At 38.8% G+C, this 18332-nt stretch overlaps 1 protein-coding gene across 11 annotated transcripts in view; it reads left to right on the forward strand.

The window, feature by feature from the left end:
- Positions 1 to 18332, forward strand: part of MAGI2 (membrane associated guanylate kinase, WW and PDZ domain containing 2) — a 1353221-nt gene that overhangs the window by 1193155 nt on the left and 141734 nt on the right. For 7 of the 11 annotated variants that reach the window (XM_067042757.1, XM_067042752.1, XM_067042753.1 and 4 more), the window contains 3 exons: positions 1681 to 1722; positions 8949 to 9040; positions 15396 to 15588. In XM_067042757.1, the coding sequence (XP_066898858.1) occupies positions 1681 to 1722; positions 8949 to 9040; positions 15396 to 15588 (327 nt within the window). The remainder of the gene's footprint in view (positions 1 to 1680; positions 1723 to 8948; positions 9041 to 15395; positions 15589 to 18332) is intronic. The other 4 variants (XM_067042759.1, XM_067042754.1, XM_067042755.1 and 1 more) reach the window with 1 other exon arrangement.

The raw sequence follows: 18332 nt of genomic DNA on the forward strand, positions 1-18332 counted from the left end.
TTGAGTATAATTTATGTTATCGTTTGATCTGTGAAAAAAAAATTGCCTTTCAGTCGGAGTTTCTGATGTATCACATTATGCGTCACTTTGCAGTTATAGTATGTTGATAAAAGAGATCAGTAGATCCAGTTAAGTTTGTTTGCCATTTTTCATATGTAAGTTTTAATTTGGAAATCTAATTTCAAAAATAGCATTTTTGAGTAGCTTTGTAAATAACTAGGGTATTATATTTCTAACAGTTCCTTTTAATAGAGAAAGAAATAGCTAAGTAATAAAGATAGTGAAATAAAAGTTAGGTTAGAGACACGTTTTTCCCATGTATTTTAGAAATTAGATTCAACCCGATAGCTTATAAATGTATTTCATTCAGTAGTTTAAAACTTAATGCTCCGGGAATCAGACGGGGGATAAAACAGGGTGGAAATGTGAGAAGTAAACTCTAAAATCAGTCCTTGATTGAAAGTTACTTAGTTTGTCAAAGCATTTTGGTAGTAGCACAAGTTGACAGTGTAACCCAAAGTACTTCCGTGAATAAAAATGAGGCCCTGGGGCTGCAGTAAACTGAGTCTAATTGCTGATGGCAAGTAGGTCCTAGTGAGATTATGATAATGTAAAGTGTCACCTTTACAACTAATGGAAATGTTTAGAAGGGAGCAATCTTCCACCCCTGTTACAACTCCATCTTTATGATGAAACAGTATTTCTCAATTCATAATCCTAAGCAGTCACAGTAAACGTGGAGGTTTTTTAAAAAATAACAATTCTGCTGGAAAACTAATTTACTGTGAAAAGACAGATCGCCTGGAAGGGAGTCTCATCCTCCTCACCATGAGTGAGGCTAGCTGTGCAGGGTACCCTGAGGAACAGCCTCATTATCGCCCTCAAGAGGCTTCTATTTCATTTTTTGTGTTGAATAGTATTGAACTCTTTATTCAAAGCAAACAAAGCTCAGTAAGAAAGCAATCAGAATTTGGTGGTCTTTTAATTTTTTAAGTTTAATGATAAAATACCCATTTTTTTCATAGTACTTCATATATATATGATGGAATATATATAGTATTTTACACTCATGTCCATAAACTTTTATGTTATTTGTAGCATAGATGACATCATAGTTCTCATGAAGGATCCCTATTGCTAATATAAACCAATTTTACTCAACTACTTATACATAACTTCAACTATCCAAATAATTGTAAGCGTCAAAATATTTGGACTGGTGTACATAAATCAACATAATCATTGATTGAATTTTTCACTTTTCACTTCGGTGTTTGATGGCACAATATCATAACGTGATTTCAAAGACCTTTATTTATTGTGTGTATATTTGGGGTTCTGGATTGACTTTACTTTCAAATAAGCATTCTTATAATGAGAATCAGAGCTTAATGTGATCTTTTAATAATGATCTTTTTAATAATGATCTTTTTTTCCATTCTGATCTAAAAGAATTCAGATTTTTGCCTGCATGTAAAAGAAATACATTTACAGACATATTCATATACATAAAACCAGGTAAATCTGTCCATTAACTTCCATAGATTTTAGAGTAAAAAAAATTATTAAACACGAGAACAAGAATGGCAGTGAGTTCTAATTGAAACCAAAAAAAAGTAAAGATGAATTTTAAAATGCCGTAAATGAATTTCAATTTTAATTCCCCATCTTCCCATCCAGAACAAGTGCCACCAAGGACCAGTTTTCGAATGGATTCCTCTGGCAAGTATTCTTCAGTACTCACAGTCCTGTGAATGAAACGTCTTCCATTCTGTGTAACAAATCATTCTTCTGAGTAGTATCAGTTTATTAGTATATAATCACCATGTTAATTTCACTCACCCGCATAAGCATATATTTAAGGTAGAGGGCAAGTCTCACCAAGTTTGGCCTGATGGCTGCCAAGGAAACAAACAAACAAAAGACAAAGGAAAATAGTCATATTCATTAAGTTCTTTCATAAAATGCTTTAGTGAAATATTAGATTAAAAGCCAGGTGCCAAAGAAAGCCACCAGATTGACTAAATCCACACTAGCCAATACAGAAGTTTCTAGACACATGTGGCTATTAGGCGCTTGAAATATGGCCACTCTGAATTTGGATGTGCTGGGGTAAATCCACACCAGATTTCAGAAACTTAGTACAAAAAAAAAAAAGAGAAATGTATAATATCTCATTAATTATTTTTAAATATTGATTAATGCTTAAATAATATTTTGGATATATTAAGTTAAATGTATATTATTAAAATTGATTGTACTGGGCTTCCCTGGTGGCGCAGTGGTTGAGAATCCGCCTGCCGATGCAGGAGACACGGGTTCGTGCCCTGGTCCGGGAAGATCCCACATGCCGCGGAGCAACTAAGCCCGTGAGCCATGGCCGCTGAGCCTGCGCGTCCGGAGCCTGTGCTCCGCAACGGGAGAGGCCACAACAGTGAGAGGCCCGCATACCGCAAAAAAAAAAAAAAAAAAATTGATTGTACTTATTTCTTTTTGCTTTTTAAAATGTGGTCAATAGAAATGTTTAAATTACCAATGTAACTTACATTTTGTTTATTTTGGACAGCACTGGACTAGGTAAATAGAAATAAGAAGCTAGAGTATGTCAAGAGATTTGCAATTTAGACATTTCCGAGAACTTATTAAAAATATTGCTAATGTAGAATGAAATTCTTTTCACATCAAGTAAATACCTGTATCAATTTAATTTTTTTAAACCATGCCAATTATAAAGTGCTACATTTCAATAGTATTTTAAGTTAGAATAGAATAGCATAGTTTCAAGTTTAAGAGCTTTTAGTTATAATCAATTACTTTACTTAAAACAAAAAAATTTTGATCTAATTATTCTGAAAATAGTTATTAATTTGGTTTGGACTAAAATATTTAATGTCATGGAAATGAAGGAAGTAAAGGAATTTTCTTACTCTTAGGAAGTGCTTTGAACAGCAGGTTAGACCACTGGATGGAAAGTGAGAACACTGAAACAATTGTAGAAAAGAACGTTTCATAACAATAGTACTGTTTCAGGTCTGTGGGCTCACAGCACACATCTCTAGAGTGTTTCCATGACGACAGCTCATTATCCATCTCAGCATGTTCTAACACCCCTTGGAGAATATATGTGCTTGAGATCATTTCATTCTGTAAGTTTCCATGTCATTTTTTTTGGATATGTAGAAAATATGGGAGATGTTGCTTAGCATTGTGTCCCCAGATAATGTCTAAAGTATTTGTTTAGCTTGGTCTGAAAATGTTTAAAGCATAATTATTCTTAGTATATAAGAATATATGACTGTAAACTCCTTGTAATTTTTAAGAATATCTTATAACCAGAGGGAAACTGAGGCCTAGTGATTACAGCTGCAAAATGAAAGCAGGATTTAATTTGAGATTCTAAACCTCAGCTTCCTGGCCACAGCAAGCACATTTCTTGAAAATTTCAGCTTCTGAAGGTACATTATTTAAAAACAAAAGAAGAAAGAGAAGAACTCCTCAAGAGCTTACATTACCTTGATATATGCACAAAATGATATTTTTACATTTCAAGAAATATACATTACTTGAAAGAGAAAAGTTATAACGTAGTTTGAGTGTATTATACTACTATGCAATCCAGATTTTCAGGAAAAGAGCCAATCCAAATATTTTGTTCAGTGTCCACACAAGTTAGGAAACTATTTTGGAAAATTATGACTCCATCCAAAATAAGTAGAACTCCTATACTATTTCTCATATTTATAAAATGCTCCTTATCAAATTATGTGTCATGATTTTGACTCGGATAAATTTATCATAATTATAAGGTATTTTATTAACTTTAGCTGCAGAAGATGCTTAGGTACAGAGGTAAAATTGACAGTAGGAAGTCCTAATGTAATTATGAAGCTAAGTGAAAACTCAGTAGTAGAATAACGCTCTGGTTTATTAGGTACACTAGATTGGCGAGTATGTAAAACAAATTCAAGAAACATTTAAGCAACTCTTACACGCTGTGCATATGGAATATTATAGACAGACAAAGATAATTATGCCATCACCAAGGGAGAATGTTAATAAGAGTAATGAATCCGTAGTCAGGACCTTCGAATGAACAATCCCACCCAAAGACAAGAAAACTAGAGTGTGGAGTATCACAGAAACCAAGAGTAGAAATCACTTCTGGAAGGAGATCTTTTCTTGTTTAGAAACAATAGAAATCAGGGGTCATAAAGGGTGTGTCGACAATATCAAATGAGACACAGAAATCAATCAGAATGAGCCAAGAAAAAAATGGCCATTGGATTTGGTCATTAGGATGTCATCAAAGACCTTAAAGAGAGCAATTCAGTAATGCCAAGAGAACAGAAACCAGACCGGCAGGAGTAAGTCAGACATGAGAGAGAGTGAAGGCTTCCGTAGAGACCACTCTTTCAAGAGAGAAATGCATGGTGAGAGCAAGGGAGTATTTCAGATGGGAAAATCTGAGTTTATTTGAAAGCTTTGGTTATTTGAAGAGCACCAAATGGAGAGTGGGAGATGGCTTCTACTATGGCTAAAACATTTCTGGCCACATTCATATTACCAAAGGTATAAAGAGAAAAAAGTAGAGAGAAGGGATTATTTTAAGACAAAAATGTGTTAGTTATTTACCTGGTAATGTTAGATTCGACCAATAAAAACTATTTAATTCCCGTTTAACTCATTTTGTATCTAGAGTGCGTTGGAAATCCAGATGCCAGGGACTTTTTTTTTTTTTTGTCAGGGACATATTTAATAACCACCTTTGATTCTTGATTCCTTCCTCATACTGTCTTTTCTAGATCTCTTTCCAAGAAAAAGCCAAAAATTTAATACTTTTTCAAGAGGAAAAATTGAATGAATTCATTATCTGTGTCAAAATGTGATAATAAGCCCGTGGTGCTTATGTTTAATTAAAACATGAAAGGGGATTCAAGTACCACAATTTAATTGACGTGTTTACAACAGCATCCCGCGTGCCAAATTAATCCATAAAAATGCCATTCTTTGCATTTTTGAAGCTTGAATCCATTCACAAAATTAATCAGTTGTGTTCAGTCACCCATCCTTTTTCCTGAAACGGTGCACAAAACCGTGTCTTTCAAAAGCTAGACCAAGGGTACATATAGCATGTGAAGTCTCCCTGGCGTCTTAGTGCAAAATAAGAACCAGCTTTTAAAATTCTGCTTTTCTGTATTATGACGGAGGTTACCCTGCTACCTGGATGTAGCTTTTTCGATATTAGTGAGAGCCCAGGATTAATCAGGACTCGTAAATTCCATTTCTGTAGCTTGCCACCGTGGTCATGGGAAGTCCCATCTGGGACGAGGATCTTAAGATGCATTATTTCATAATGCCTGAGGATCCTAGGACCCAACTGCTAAGGAACAAGCAACACTGGCCATGACTAACCATTGAACACCAACGTCCAAAGAGTTTTCTGACCCTCTTAGTCCATTTCTTCACAATGACGGCCTCATCTTGAGCTGCACCAAGAAATGCCTAAGAGCACCCCTCACAGTTCTGCAAAAAGGAAAAAGAAGAAGAAAAAGAAAAAAGAGCACAGATACAGACTAAACACAAAGACAGAAGAAAAAAAAAAAGGGATGTTGGTAGGGGCATGATTGAGTGATATCCAGAGTGACTCAGGTCCCGCTAGGTGTCCCCCAGACCCCTTCATCTAACAGCCTGCCAGGTGCATGATTTGCCAACCAACTGGAGAGGGGTGAGGATTCTATAACAGTGGGGTGAAGAGTTGCCCTTGAATTTCTTTGCTTTATTTAAGTCCTTGCATTGACAGGGGAAGAGATGAAGCATGATAACAATCATTTTAAGTATGTCATCAGACCAGAAGAGCAGCTAAAGGAGAGTATCAGAAACATCAGAATCTTTCAAGAGAGCTAACAAAGCAGGAAGGAAGCTAACAAAGCAGCTATGTGCATATAGCTTTAGTTATTTTCTAAAGCCAGACTCACATGGGTGGGGGGAGGGAGGGAGAAACAAAGGAAAAATTCTCTTTCTGAAAGCTCTTATTTTCCTTAAACAATAACAAAAAAAAAAAAGAAAGAAAAAAGAAAAAGAAAAAAATAAACTGCCTTAAGGCACAATCCATCATTTAAACTTTTTTTTCCAGTTGACTATTTTTCTTAAGTTTCCATGCCCTGCAGCCTCTGAGTCTGTGTTCAGAATTAACAAAGAAATAAAAAGTAAATTACATCTGCAGGCACACTTCTCTAAGAGGTCTCTTTTTGCCTGTCTCCGGGCACATGTGCCATGAAGCTGGCCATCTTGGCCTGGAAGAATGGAGGGTGAAGATGATGTGGTTGGCATATATCACCCTATATTTGAAATCAGAGTGGTCAGAGCAGAGAATGTCACCAAAATGCACACAAAGAATAGGGGGATGGAGGATATACTCCCTGCTTACATCTTCAGAGTTCTTCAGAGTTAAATTAACTAGCAAATATAGATCTATATTTTTCTCCTAAATATAAAGGAGTCCTGAGTCATTCATTAAGGAAAAGGTTTCCAGTTCTCCCAGGAATCACAGCATCCTCTGACACAAGACAACTCCCTTGTACCTTGGCACATCTCAAAAATGCCATTCCTGGGATTGTTATGGTTTCAGCATTTCCTTGGGGGAAAGTTTTCCTTAGCAAATAAAATGGATCACACAGTAAGGTCCTTGTAGAGCTCCTCCTGCAATATGGATTGGTGCTGAAGCCACTGGAGGAACAATTTCTCACTTACCATACTCAGCAGCAGTGTAAAAATGAGACTACAAGTAAATGGAAGGTTCTGGTTAAACATATGCTAGCTGTATCATTTTGAATGTCGAAAGTATATCGTGCTCTCTTTGTGATTTTTATGTATATATGGTCTCGAGTCCTCTAAGCTTAAAGGAACCTAGGGAAGAGATTGATGTGAGCAGCCATATAACCTAGTTTTAGGGGTTTGAGCGGTGACTGGGTATTATCTGTCACCCTCCCCTCTCCCCTCGCCTTTCTGCCTGTGTTGGGAGAAATACAGGTACCTGCCATGACTCTGTAGGGCTGCTCCACTTGCCTCCAGAGTTCTGAAGGTTTAGCACACACCCTAATATGTGATTTCATATATAATGTTGTAGACCTCGGAATAAGCTGAGTTCAAAAGTCAGTTGAGACTTGTAGAGTGGAGGGCAAAGTTTTCATTTTCCTTTTACCACTCAACTCTAACGAAGTGTTTAATAGGAACTGAATTTTTCCTAAGTTGTCGTATCTTTAAAATATGAATGACTATACAATTCATAAAGGATGACTAATGGATGTGGAATTCCAGTTGGTTATTCTTCTTTGAGTTTTATATTCGTCACTGAATGGGAAAGAATTTGGTTATACGTGCATCTGGTCATAAAAGGGCACAAAAGTCATAGAGTCTTGGACGATGTGGACATACATACGTATGTACTTATATGGCTGATTCAGCTTTTTTTTTTTTTCCTTGAGAACACTAGACACACAATCAGCTTATGCCTACATTTCAGAAGTGAGTGACTTGCCTTTCACATATCACTGGAAATGCTTAGCTCAGGTTGGAGGGCACAAAGGCAAGCCCTGTTCTGTTGTGCTTTGTTTACTGCATCACTTCAGCAGCTCCACTTGTAGAGTCTGGAAAAGATTTGCCTGGCCATCACTTATTGAGTGTCTCTCTCAACTATGGCTATTACTATATACCCAGATGGCTCAGACATAAGCTTCCTGTTTCATGAGGATTCTCTTCTGAAATCCCATCCCAATTTCCAAAACCATCCTGCTTAAGCAAGGAGAATTTAACTTAGTACTTGCACCTATCAGTTCTAATACCTCCTTTAAACCATTAAGGCCCAAAGATCACTAAATACTTTTTAAGCAAAGGATGGCATTAATAATCATTCCCCAAAGTTGCTAATCATCGATTAACATCCTAACAGTGGCCTTGAAAGTATGCACAGTCCAGTCATGATTGAGACATTTGCCCCTGGGGAAGGTTCAAAGGGCCAGGGGTAGGAGGTGAGGTTAAATCATATTTAAATCATATTCTACATAAAAAGTTAAAATATTTCTTATGGTTTTAGTTTATTTATTCTAGAGTTGAATAACAAAATGATAGAAGAGTTTCCCATCTTATTTTTAAGTACATTTCTGTTCTGTCAGCTAACTACAAAAAAATATCCCTCGTCTAGTTTATTTTGAATATGCTTACGGAGTCAGTAGTGAATCTACTAGTGGCTTCCACATTTTAAAATGTTTGGGGGATAAGAGTTCACTTAGACCCAGGCAAATTTCTGTCCCTAAGTTATGAAAAACCTAAAGGAGTTTGTCAGAAAATCAAAACTTCACCCAAACCTCAATAAAGTTTAGATTTTCTATTTTCTAACTTTAACAATTTTAAAAGAGACACCTTCTATTAGGTGTAAGTTTATATCCCCCTCCCCTACACACACTAAGTGGGACACATCAAGTCATAAACAGCTACTAGTAAATTACTAAGTAGTCCTTTACCAGGTACTTCCAGGGTGTTACCATCTGTTCTCTCATACTTCTGAAACAATCGTTCTAGTCAAAGTAACATCGCCAAAGTGACAGCCAATCTTCTTGAGGGCAATCTTAATCCTTTCAGGAAAATGAAGAATTACGGAGGCATTGATTTTTCTTTTCACTCAAGCAAATTTGTGTGCTCTTTCTGCCTATGGCAATACCCTAGTAATGCCCTTGGCTGGTCAGTGCTAATCCAGAGACTCCCTAATTTTGGAATACCTACTTTTTTGTTACCATATATTTTTTTTCTTATCCTCTGTGCTTTTCACCGACTCTTAACAGCACTCTCATTAATCACACCCACAAAATTAATCCATCATCGGCGTGTTCAGTACCTCGCGGTGGGGAGGGGGAGGCAGGACTCATCACTCAGTGGGGTCTCCTCTATGCCAGGTCCGGATTACAAGGAGCTGGATGTTCACCTTCGCAGGATGCAGTCTGGATTTGGCTTCAGAATCCTCGGGGGAGATGAGCCTGGACAGCCTGTGAGTTGAATTCTCTTTATTTCCACACTTTGGGTTATATTGTATGTGTATGGGTGAAGGGAAAAATCATTCAGTATGATATAAAAAAAGAAATCTTTTAGGACTCACATAAAAATTTTTTGAGGTTTGGTTTGCTTGTTTTTTTCTTGGTATTTAAGTTTTCAAAACATGCCAGTGTTTCCATGCCAATATATCATCATAAATCAATGCACATTTCATGAAGAGAGGGGCATTACTCTTTCTTAAAATGGATTGGATTTCTCTTGAATATTTCAATTATTTACTTGTATTGGACCCCTGGTCTCTCTGGGCAGCAGCTCACAGATAAACATGCAGTATGACAGAGATATATGTGAGGAGATGACTTGGAACGGCAGAATTGTGTATGTTTTCAATCACAACTACAGGGGAGAGAAAACACAGGGATAAACAGAAGTAAAATCAAGTTCAGTGCTGCAGAATCTCACCAGATTTGAATTAAGGGATTACCGTGAGAGAATGTTCACGAAGTCAACTTCGGTTGGCACAATATTGGGAATTTGTGAAGGGCTTTAGAGAAATTATATATATGATACATCAGTGTGACTGCATAAAATAACTATTCATTAATACACAGAAAAACACAGCAAAGCAAGACTTGTGAGCATGTATTAAAACAACAGCCATAAAACACTCATTGTAAAAGGCGTGTCTTAAGCGGTACCCAATGTGACTATGTCAGGTTCATAAAAGGTTCATAAATGGTCCCTAAGTGCTGAAATATGGTCAGGTCCCTTCTCATACATAAATACAAGTAAAAGATTAAACTATAAAATAAATGTAAGGGGAAACAACAAAGTTCCAGTTCTTTCCATAATGCTTACTTCAATACAGTCTTTGAGATACACAGTTCTTACCTTGCTGGACTCCCCCCACTTCCATAGGCTCCTGCTTTGTCTGCTTTGTGGGTAAACTAGCACCACATTCGTAGCACCGTCTTCTGTTCGCCCATCTCCCCCTCTTCAGAGATAGAAGGGATTGCATGACTGAGTTACAGGAAAGGCATAGTTTCCGTTGACTCCAGAAGGGAAAGGTCTAGCTGATCTTGGCCTGGCACAGAAACTATAGAATTGTTACCCAAATGGAACACATATTGCTCAGAATGAAACTCAGGAGTTTGAGTGCAGCCAGTGGTTACCACCCAGCCTCAGGACAGCTTTCTCCTGGGTCGGTACACAGGTTCCCAGGTTCCCAACCCTTCGGAACATAGGCTTTACGCTCCTGAGTCCTTTCTCCCCTCCGGTGGGCAGGCATTCAGTATTTATGATAAACCTCTTCAGATTACATGTTTTGCTGGTTATCCTCATTGTGTTTAGATTTACTCTGGTTTACGCTTTCAATTGAATGATTTAAGACACACTCAGGCTGCAAGTTACAATTCTGACAGTTAAACCATAAAGTAGAAGCCTAAATCTCCCTGAAGCATTCAAAGCCGGAATATAGTGTCTTGAAGACCAGAATATTGCACCTCAAAAAGATTACATCAGGAAGGGTAAGTCTACTGTACAGATCTCCAGTATGCCTTTCCTTCCTGCTTTCCTCCACTGTGAGTCCAGAGATAATATACAAACGAAATGCACTAGGCTCAGTTAATTGCTGATATGCTACAAAGGGAGAGGTATGTGACGTGACTTGGTCCCCACCCGCAGGAGGTCTCATAAATTGTATCAAATGGGTTTCTGCCTTCATATAGACGAAATGGTATTGACATCTCAGGGTGCACATTAAACACGACAGCACGGCTTTCGGCAAATAATGAACAGCAGGACTCCAGCTCAGACAAGCATATGGGCATTTTTTCCTGCAAGAGGAAATAATTTTCACAGTTAAATAACAATAGAAATAGAAAGAAATGAGAAATTGCCACAAAGCAATGAAAATGGGATTTCCAGCTGTGAGCTGCAAAGACATGGGACGGCATTAAGATGGAAAGGCTTGGAAAACACTGCACTGGAGAAAAGGCCTGTGTGGAGAAAAACTGTTCATGGAAAGAGAGAGGCGATGATAGACAGGGGCCTTGGCATGCGAGTCCGGTGCAAACTTGTGGAAGAGTTTCAGAAGGCTAGAGCTGGGAATCTGCTTGCCACCTTGTCAAGTCACCCTGGGCTATAATTATTGCAGATCAGACCTGCTGGGTTTAGACTGACATTAGGTAGTGTGGGAAAGAATTAAAGGAATTAATAGGACTGGAAAGGTGGTTTTGGTTTTGTTTGTTTCTTAGTTTTGGTCCTCTTTTTTTGTGTTAGTATTTTCCCCTGGCTTACGGGGATATCAGCCACTTGAATGTGAATTGCTGTTATTTCATATCAAAAACATCATTTTGTTCTGTGCCTTCACAGCCTTTAATATAAAGTGAAGTTGTGGAGTTTTTGATTCTTTTGTTTTTTGTTTTTTGGTTTTGTTTACAAAAGATGGTTGGAAAGATAAGTCCAGGTCACTTGTTTGGGGGGGTGTCTGTGAGGAGGGGTCTTTCTTGATCTGTTTTGCCACCAAGCTGTTCCTTCAGGGCCAAAGCAAGAGAGGAAGGATAAAGAAGTCCTCCAAGGGCAATGAGAAAGCTGGTGGGTGGGTGTCCTCAGAGGTTGAAGGATCCAGTGAGGTCAGAGGGAGGTGATCAGTAGAGTGAGGCCAGTGTTGGCTGGGAAGGCTCTCTGGCCGGTATAGCCAGGGGTCAGCAAGATCAGAAGGAAAATATAGCCTGATGGGTCAGGGTGCCCAGGCCACACACTCAGCAGACCTGGAAAGTGACCAGTACGATGGGGCAGGAGGCTCAAGCCAGGCACCTGAGAGAAAGTCCCTCAGTGGACTTGGAACGTGACTGGTGAGACCATAACTTCTGTGTCCACTGGAACAAGTGAGAATACTCAGAACCTTGCTACTCAAATCGTGTTAGATCTACAGACCAGAAGCACCCAACACCTCCTGGGAGCCTGTTAAACATGCAGAATCTCAGGTTAAACCCCAGGCCTGTAGAATCAGACTCTCGGGGTAGATGCAGAATTCCGTTTCAACAAGCTCATGGTGCGATTCATGTGCACCCTAACGTTTGAGAACTACTGATGTAAAAGATCAGATATCCTGTGGTATGTTTTCAAGAGCTTAGGTGAGCATGTATATATGGAAGTCAATATGAGTTAACAGTGCAAGAAGGAATCATAGATTATCCTATCCAGACAGGAAATAAGCTACTCAAGTGTATCAAGTGTACAAAGCATATTCAAATTAAAGGAAAAAAAAAAAAAGTTGTGGGTTATTTTCTTTCCTGAATAGAGAGACACATAGAGGTAGCTCTGTGTGAGCAGTGAAGTACAGGGCACAAAGGTGTAAACTGGCCAAAGGCTGAGGAACAGCAGCAGCAAGAGAGGCAGAAGCAGTGACAGCGCACGTGGTCAGCCTCTTCCCAGCGGCAGTTCCTGAAGGAAGGAGCAAGTGTAACTCATATATGTAGCTCATGGACGAGCAGCTCTAATGCCTGCTCCAGTTCCCCACGCTGAGCTCAATTCAAGTTTCTTTCATAACTATGACAACCTTTCTTTGAAAAAGGTAGAGGGTGGATTATACAATGTGATTATACAATAATATATATATATTGTTAATAATTTTACAATACTATATAATAAGCTATATTGAAGTATTATGTTGAATACACTGTTTAGAAATGAATATGTAAGATTTGATAGAACAAAGTAAAGTTTGAAGATTAAAGCTTCAAGTTTAAATAGAAATGTATCCAGTGAACTTCAGTCTTTGCTCAAATGTCAGCTTCTCATTGAGGCCTGATCTAACCTGCCCTAACTCCACCTCAGCCGTGTAGCTGACACCCACCTACCATCCTACTGTGCTCTATTTTTTTCATAGTACGTGCCTGCTAGCATACAACATAATTTTTACATTTATCTGACCACTAGAATGGCTCTATAGAACAGGGATTTTTCTTTATTGTTCACTGATGGATCCCTAGCACCTAGAAGTGTCCCTGGACTCAATGAATATTTGCTGGATAAATGAATTAATTAGCGAGGAGAGTACATCATATCACAGCAATAAAACAGAAAAATATGTTTTACTGGGGTTCTCCTTTTAATGGATGATATTAAACTAGTAACACAGAAGATAACTTCAAGAGTATATCTTTGCTGTTTTCCTACAGCAGGAGAGGAATGAGAATTTTCCTATGTGAAATTTTGTTTTTACTATTTTTGTAGAGTGCCCAATTGCAATGGTAGCCCTCTTAGTTGTAACCTATTTTTTTAATTCCTTTCCATCAGTTAGAATCAGAACTATAGCTTAATGGTGGTAATTGAGCTAAGAATTTCTCTAGCCACTTTTTCTCTGTTACTAGATAAAAACTCTCCCACTGAGACATACAGAAAATCTAAAGGTTGAAGCATTTTCTTTGGGCTAACCCAGCTAAATGCAGCTTTTCATGGGGCAGTGGAGGAACATAAACATTCATTTTAACTGGCTTTTGCACAAAGCACTTAATAAATCTTTGAAGTGCTCCGTAGCGGGTTGAGTCTTTTGAAGAACAGATTGGAATATCTTGAGAAAGAAACTCATAAATTCAGGTTGACAGGACAATAAGGGAAAATGGAAAATATCAGAAGCATGCCCCACTGCTGGACTATAGCATATGGGCACTGCCATTTGCTGTAGCCCAGCAGTCCAAGGCTGGCAGTGTGTTTCCTGTGAGAGCAACAATGAATCAGTCATCAGAGCACCAATATTCAACAAGGAAGCAAATCTACTCTCCACTCCCCACCCTCCCCCAAGAATAGGGAAAAAGCAGCCGTGTGGTAGGGAATTTTCATTCCTGTGGATAAAGAGAGCTATTCAGTGGACCAAGGCTATGAAGTCCTCAGGAAAAAAAAGAAAACTCTCCAGACCATAATTGTGCATATACCTGAGCACGTCTGGGCATTCAGATCTGTGCTGACAGGCCACACTGAGCATTGTGACCAAGTAAGAAGGAATCGTCTGCTGCCAAACCTGCTGACACACAAGGCTGCAGGTCGTGATGGAGCAACTCTGCAAATTAACTGGAATCCACAGATCTGAGGTTTGAAAGAAATGAGTGCCTGAAAGAAATCAATCTGTGAGCAAGGGATCATTTTATAGAGACTTAAAATACAACCTAGAATGTAGCCTCTAATATTATCAGACTAATGGTAACCACTGCCTTCAGATGCTGTGAGGCTAAGCCACTTGGCAAAAGAAAAACTATCCTTTTGAACTCTGTTGTCCATGAGTTGGAAAAATTGTAGATTAAATAGCAAAACTAAAATATTTTGTGCTATTGCCTTTCCTCTGAGAAAGAAAAAAATCCTTGCTAGTGGACACGAATTTGAGTGTTTCTAATGGGAAGTAGGAAACCTTACATCGTTATATGCCTCGTATCACAGTCCCTGGTTCAGGGATTTCTAACAATATGCACGTTTCCCAGATGTGTACCTCCAAATTTCCTGGTATGGTGGCCACCTAAACAGCAGAAGCATTGCATGGGACAGGGAGAACTGGGGACATCCTTTGTGCAGAGGAAGTGCTCTAAGAAAGTATTCGAAGAAATGGAGCAAAAATCTGGAGATTTGACTGTTCTTAAAGTAGATCAGCTGTCCAGGGAACGCCAGCCATGAGTTCTGCTTTGTTTTGTTTTGTCCTTAACTCCAGCTTTTGAAAGCAAAGCAAAAATTGAAAGATAAAAAACACTTTGAACCTTTATCTGAATTTAATGATATATAGCAGATAGTTTCCCCTGACATTTTTCAAGCACTCACTACATGCCCTGAGCAAAGTTAAATGCTTCCCGTGCACTATTTCATTCGCTTCTCCCAATGACCCCATGAAGTAGGTCCTATTATTTTATTTCCCCATTTTTGCAGGTGAAGAAACCGAGGCTTGCGGAGATTGAAAAGCCTTGCCCACAGCACACAAATAAAGAAGTGGAGCTAGGATTCCACCCCCAGTTTGTTTCAATTCAGAGCTCATGTACGGTGGCCTATAACATCAGGTTATTTGGGGTTCAGGGTGATACCTCATGAACCAGTTAGCAAGTGTCCCCCAGACTTCATGGCCATCAGAAGCAAGTTCAAAACATTTATTTCCCTAAGAGGAGTTAGCAACCTGGAAGAGTTAGGAGGGTATCCTTTCAGCCTCTCATTTTTCATTTTTCAAGTACATGTTCAGATTTGGGGCAGAGGGTGTAAACAGGGAATAAAATCTTCTACTGAGTTACTTGGTAGGTAAGTAGATAGATGGAAGAAAGGAAGGAAGGAAGGTTTGAAACATAAACATCCTTTTCTTCTCACTGCTTGTCTAGATTTTGATTGGAGCCGTCATTGCCATGGGATCAGCCGACAGAGACGGCCGCCTACACCCAGGAGACGAGCTCGTCTATGTGGATGGGATTCCAGTGGCTGGCAAGACCCACCGCTATGTCATCGACCTTATGCACCACGCAGCCCGAAACGGGCAGGTCAGCCTCACTGTGAGAAGAAAGGTGCTATGTGGAGGTATGTAACTCGAACCAGCAGCAAGAGTTGGGGATTAGGTGGTGAGACGCTTTTGTGAGTCAGGGTCAGGACACCGGAGACAACATTTTAAATCAGTTTCTATATTATATGAGGGAAAAGACCAACCTCGATATGCCAGATGTAACTATGATGTTGAAAGTGCAGATTTTCACCCCACTAGTACATTTCTAAGCAGTCTTTGAGGCTGGCATTTTCCATGGAGTCATTGAAAATTCCTAGCAAAGCCTGAGGCTAATTTAAGATGTGTATGCTCTTTGCTTTTTGGTAGATGCTAGGTATAAGAAGAACATTATAATAGTGAAAAATATAGCTTTTGAAAATGTTCCTCACTTGTGTTTACAAGCCAAGAAACACAGCATTTTGATACCATAAAAAGGCAACTAGGATGGAAAATTAACTTCCTTTATAGAGCCTGATAAATGGTAACAATAAAATGATTACTCTGATTTAGAAAAATACAGCTCTATGTGACTCTGAGAAAGCATAATTCATATAACTCCTAAGTTATGAAACAGAAATTAGAAGTAATTATTCCCTTTACAACCTTTACATCTTCATAAAAGAATCCACCAAAGAAATACTTTTAAAAGTCAGCCCTCTTAGTCATATTATGATTCAATTTAGCTCTCTTTACCATCTCTCAACCCCCCCAAAAAAGATTTCTGTTTATAAGGAATATGTCCACTACAAGCATTATACTGTTTTTTATCCTCTGAGTACTCAGTAACATTGGGAATATTGTCCTAAACTGCCTGTGCATTGCTCTGTGAATTACAGGAGCGACAGTGCCAAAGATGTTCTGTTGTCACCTGCCCCGGTGGCCTGCTGGCCTCTCTACTCAGCCCTGGACTGCTCCTCATACAGAATGATCAATACTGGAATTAGGAGGGACCTTAGAAAGAGCAACATGAACTCCCTTGTGTTACAGATGACAAACTGAGGCCCAGAGGTTCAGTAGATGTCCTGGTGGTCTGCAGTGAGTCAGTGATCATGCAGAGACCCATCTCCCCAGCCAGTGCTTCTTTCTTTACTCTACCACCAACCCCCTGTCCAGTGAATTCAAAGACTAGACCAACCTTTAGCAAATGTCACTCCCTAACATAAGGAGTCTTCCATATGTGCTATTATCATAACACATTTGAATTTTTTAAGAAGGGCCACCAGCTAATCACAGCTGTGAATCACTCGAGAGGATAAGATATATTAGTCGAACTAAAAATCCTTTTCTATTCAAGTCTTGTAGAAACTAGATTTTGAGCAAGAGCTATCACTTAAAAGGCTAAGTCAGAAGAATTATCAGCCCTTACCAGTAGAGACCGCTATAGGTCTTGTATTATGGAGGTTTTGCTAAGAGGTGCAAATTCGTCTTTCATCGTCTTCAGAAATTCATGGGAGACCACTTGACCCAGTGAAGTAAAACACCTTGAATTATGCCTTCACCTTGGGCGAGATGCCCTGAGGAAGACAATGTTTGCTCTGTTAACATTTAACTGTCTCTCACACTCCAAAGTGATTTTTAATAAAAAGTTTGCTGTGCTGTATGTTCTGTAACCCAAAGATAAGTTTAAAAATACTGATTTATAAGGAAATACACTGCAAAGTGCAAAAACTAATGCACCAGCATAATTTCATGCTCTCCTTGCCACTAGCTGATTATCGCAAATTAAATTTTGTTCTAATTAACCCAGGCTGTTGGAGTGTAGGCCAAATGCTTCAAAAATGTATTCTTGCAATTTGTCGATCATGTAACTTCCATGAAGATGCTCTTTGCTGCAGTTCTTACCAACTTTACTCATTTAGGCTTTCAGGTGCATTTCAAGTGCATTTCATTTTTGAAAATGTTCTGCTGCAGACAGCTCATTCACACCAGGAGAGTTTCCAAGTTAGTTCAGCCCACTCTTCCTTGAAAGCTTCATGAGTATTGAAAACGATTAAGTTCAGCAAAGGATACTTTGATAGTAAAGTCAATGCCTAGAAATAGGATGGAGCAGGTTTTTTAAACGGGCCTAGGAAGACAGCCTTTCTTCATAGCTGCCATTTCTCCAACAGTGAGAGAGATAGCTACAAATGGATATGACAGTGGATATGCCATTTTAAGGGTTCTTGTTATCATCGTTATTATGCTTTCTTAAGCAAATGCAGTGGGAGGTGCAAGCTTGGCTTATGATGAGATGGTTCAAAGCTGAGGGGAAATGAGTAATCGGACTGTGAAGAGACAGAAGATGAACGAGAAGACAGACAGTGTCACCATCTTCTTGCACAAAGGAGTACTATAATGGAAAAAGAGCTGGGCAGAAGGGAGGTCAGCCTTACGCCTGCCTCCACTTGTACAAATGTCCTGCCTCACCTCAGAAGACACTGGGCACTGGTTTTCTAGTGGACGCTGAAGAGAAGAAAAAAAAAAAAAAAAGCATTAATTATGAGAGATACAGACTGGTTAGTTACACTGGGCAAAAATTAAAATAAAAACCTGCTCCAAATGTTAACATACCAAAAAAAGTGTACGCACTAAAGATAGAAAGGCAAAATTTTCAATTAGGCCATAGCAAACTAGATCCTCAAAAGTGAGAAATGGTGGATGAAAATGTAAAGGATAAAGGATGAAAACATCCAGTAATGTATCCAATTTTGTTTACCAGATAATTTTAGCACAGATTTTGCACCTTAAACTAGTTTTGAGAGGTGCCTTATCCATGCTACCAGCTCCGATATTTAGTTATTCT

This window comes from Kogia breviceps, chromosome 9 (genome assembly GCF_026419965.1).
Source record: "Kogia breviceps isolate mKogBre1 chromosome 9, mKogBre1 haplotype 1, whole genome shotgun sequence".
NCBI classification, from domain to species: domain Eukaryota; kingdom Metazoa; phylum Chordata; class Mammalia; order Artiodactyla; family Physeteridae; genus Kogia; species Kogia breviceps.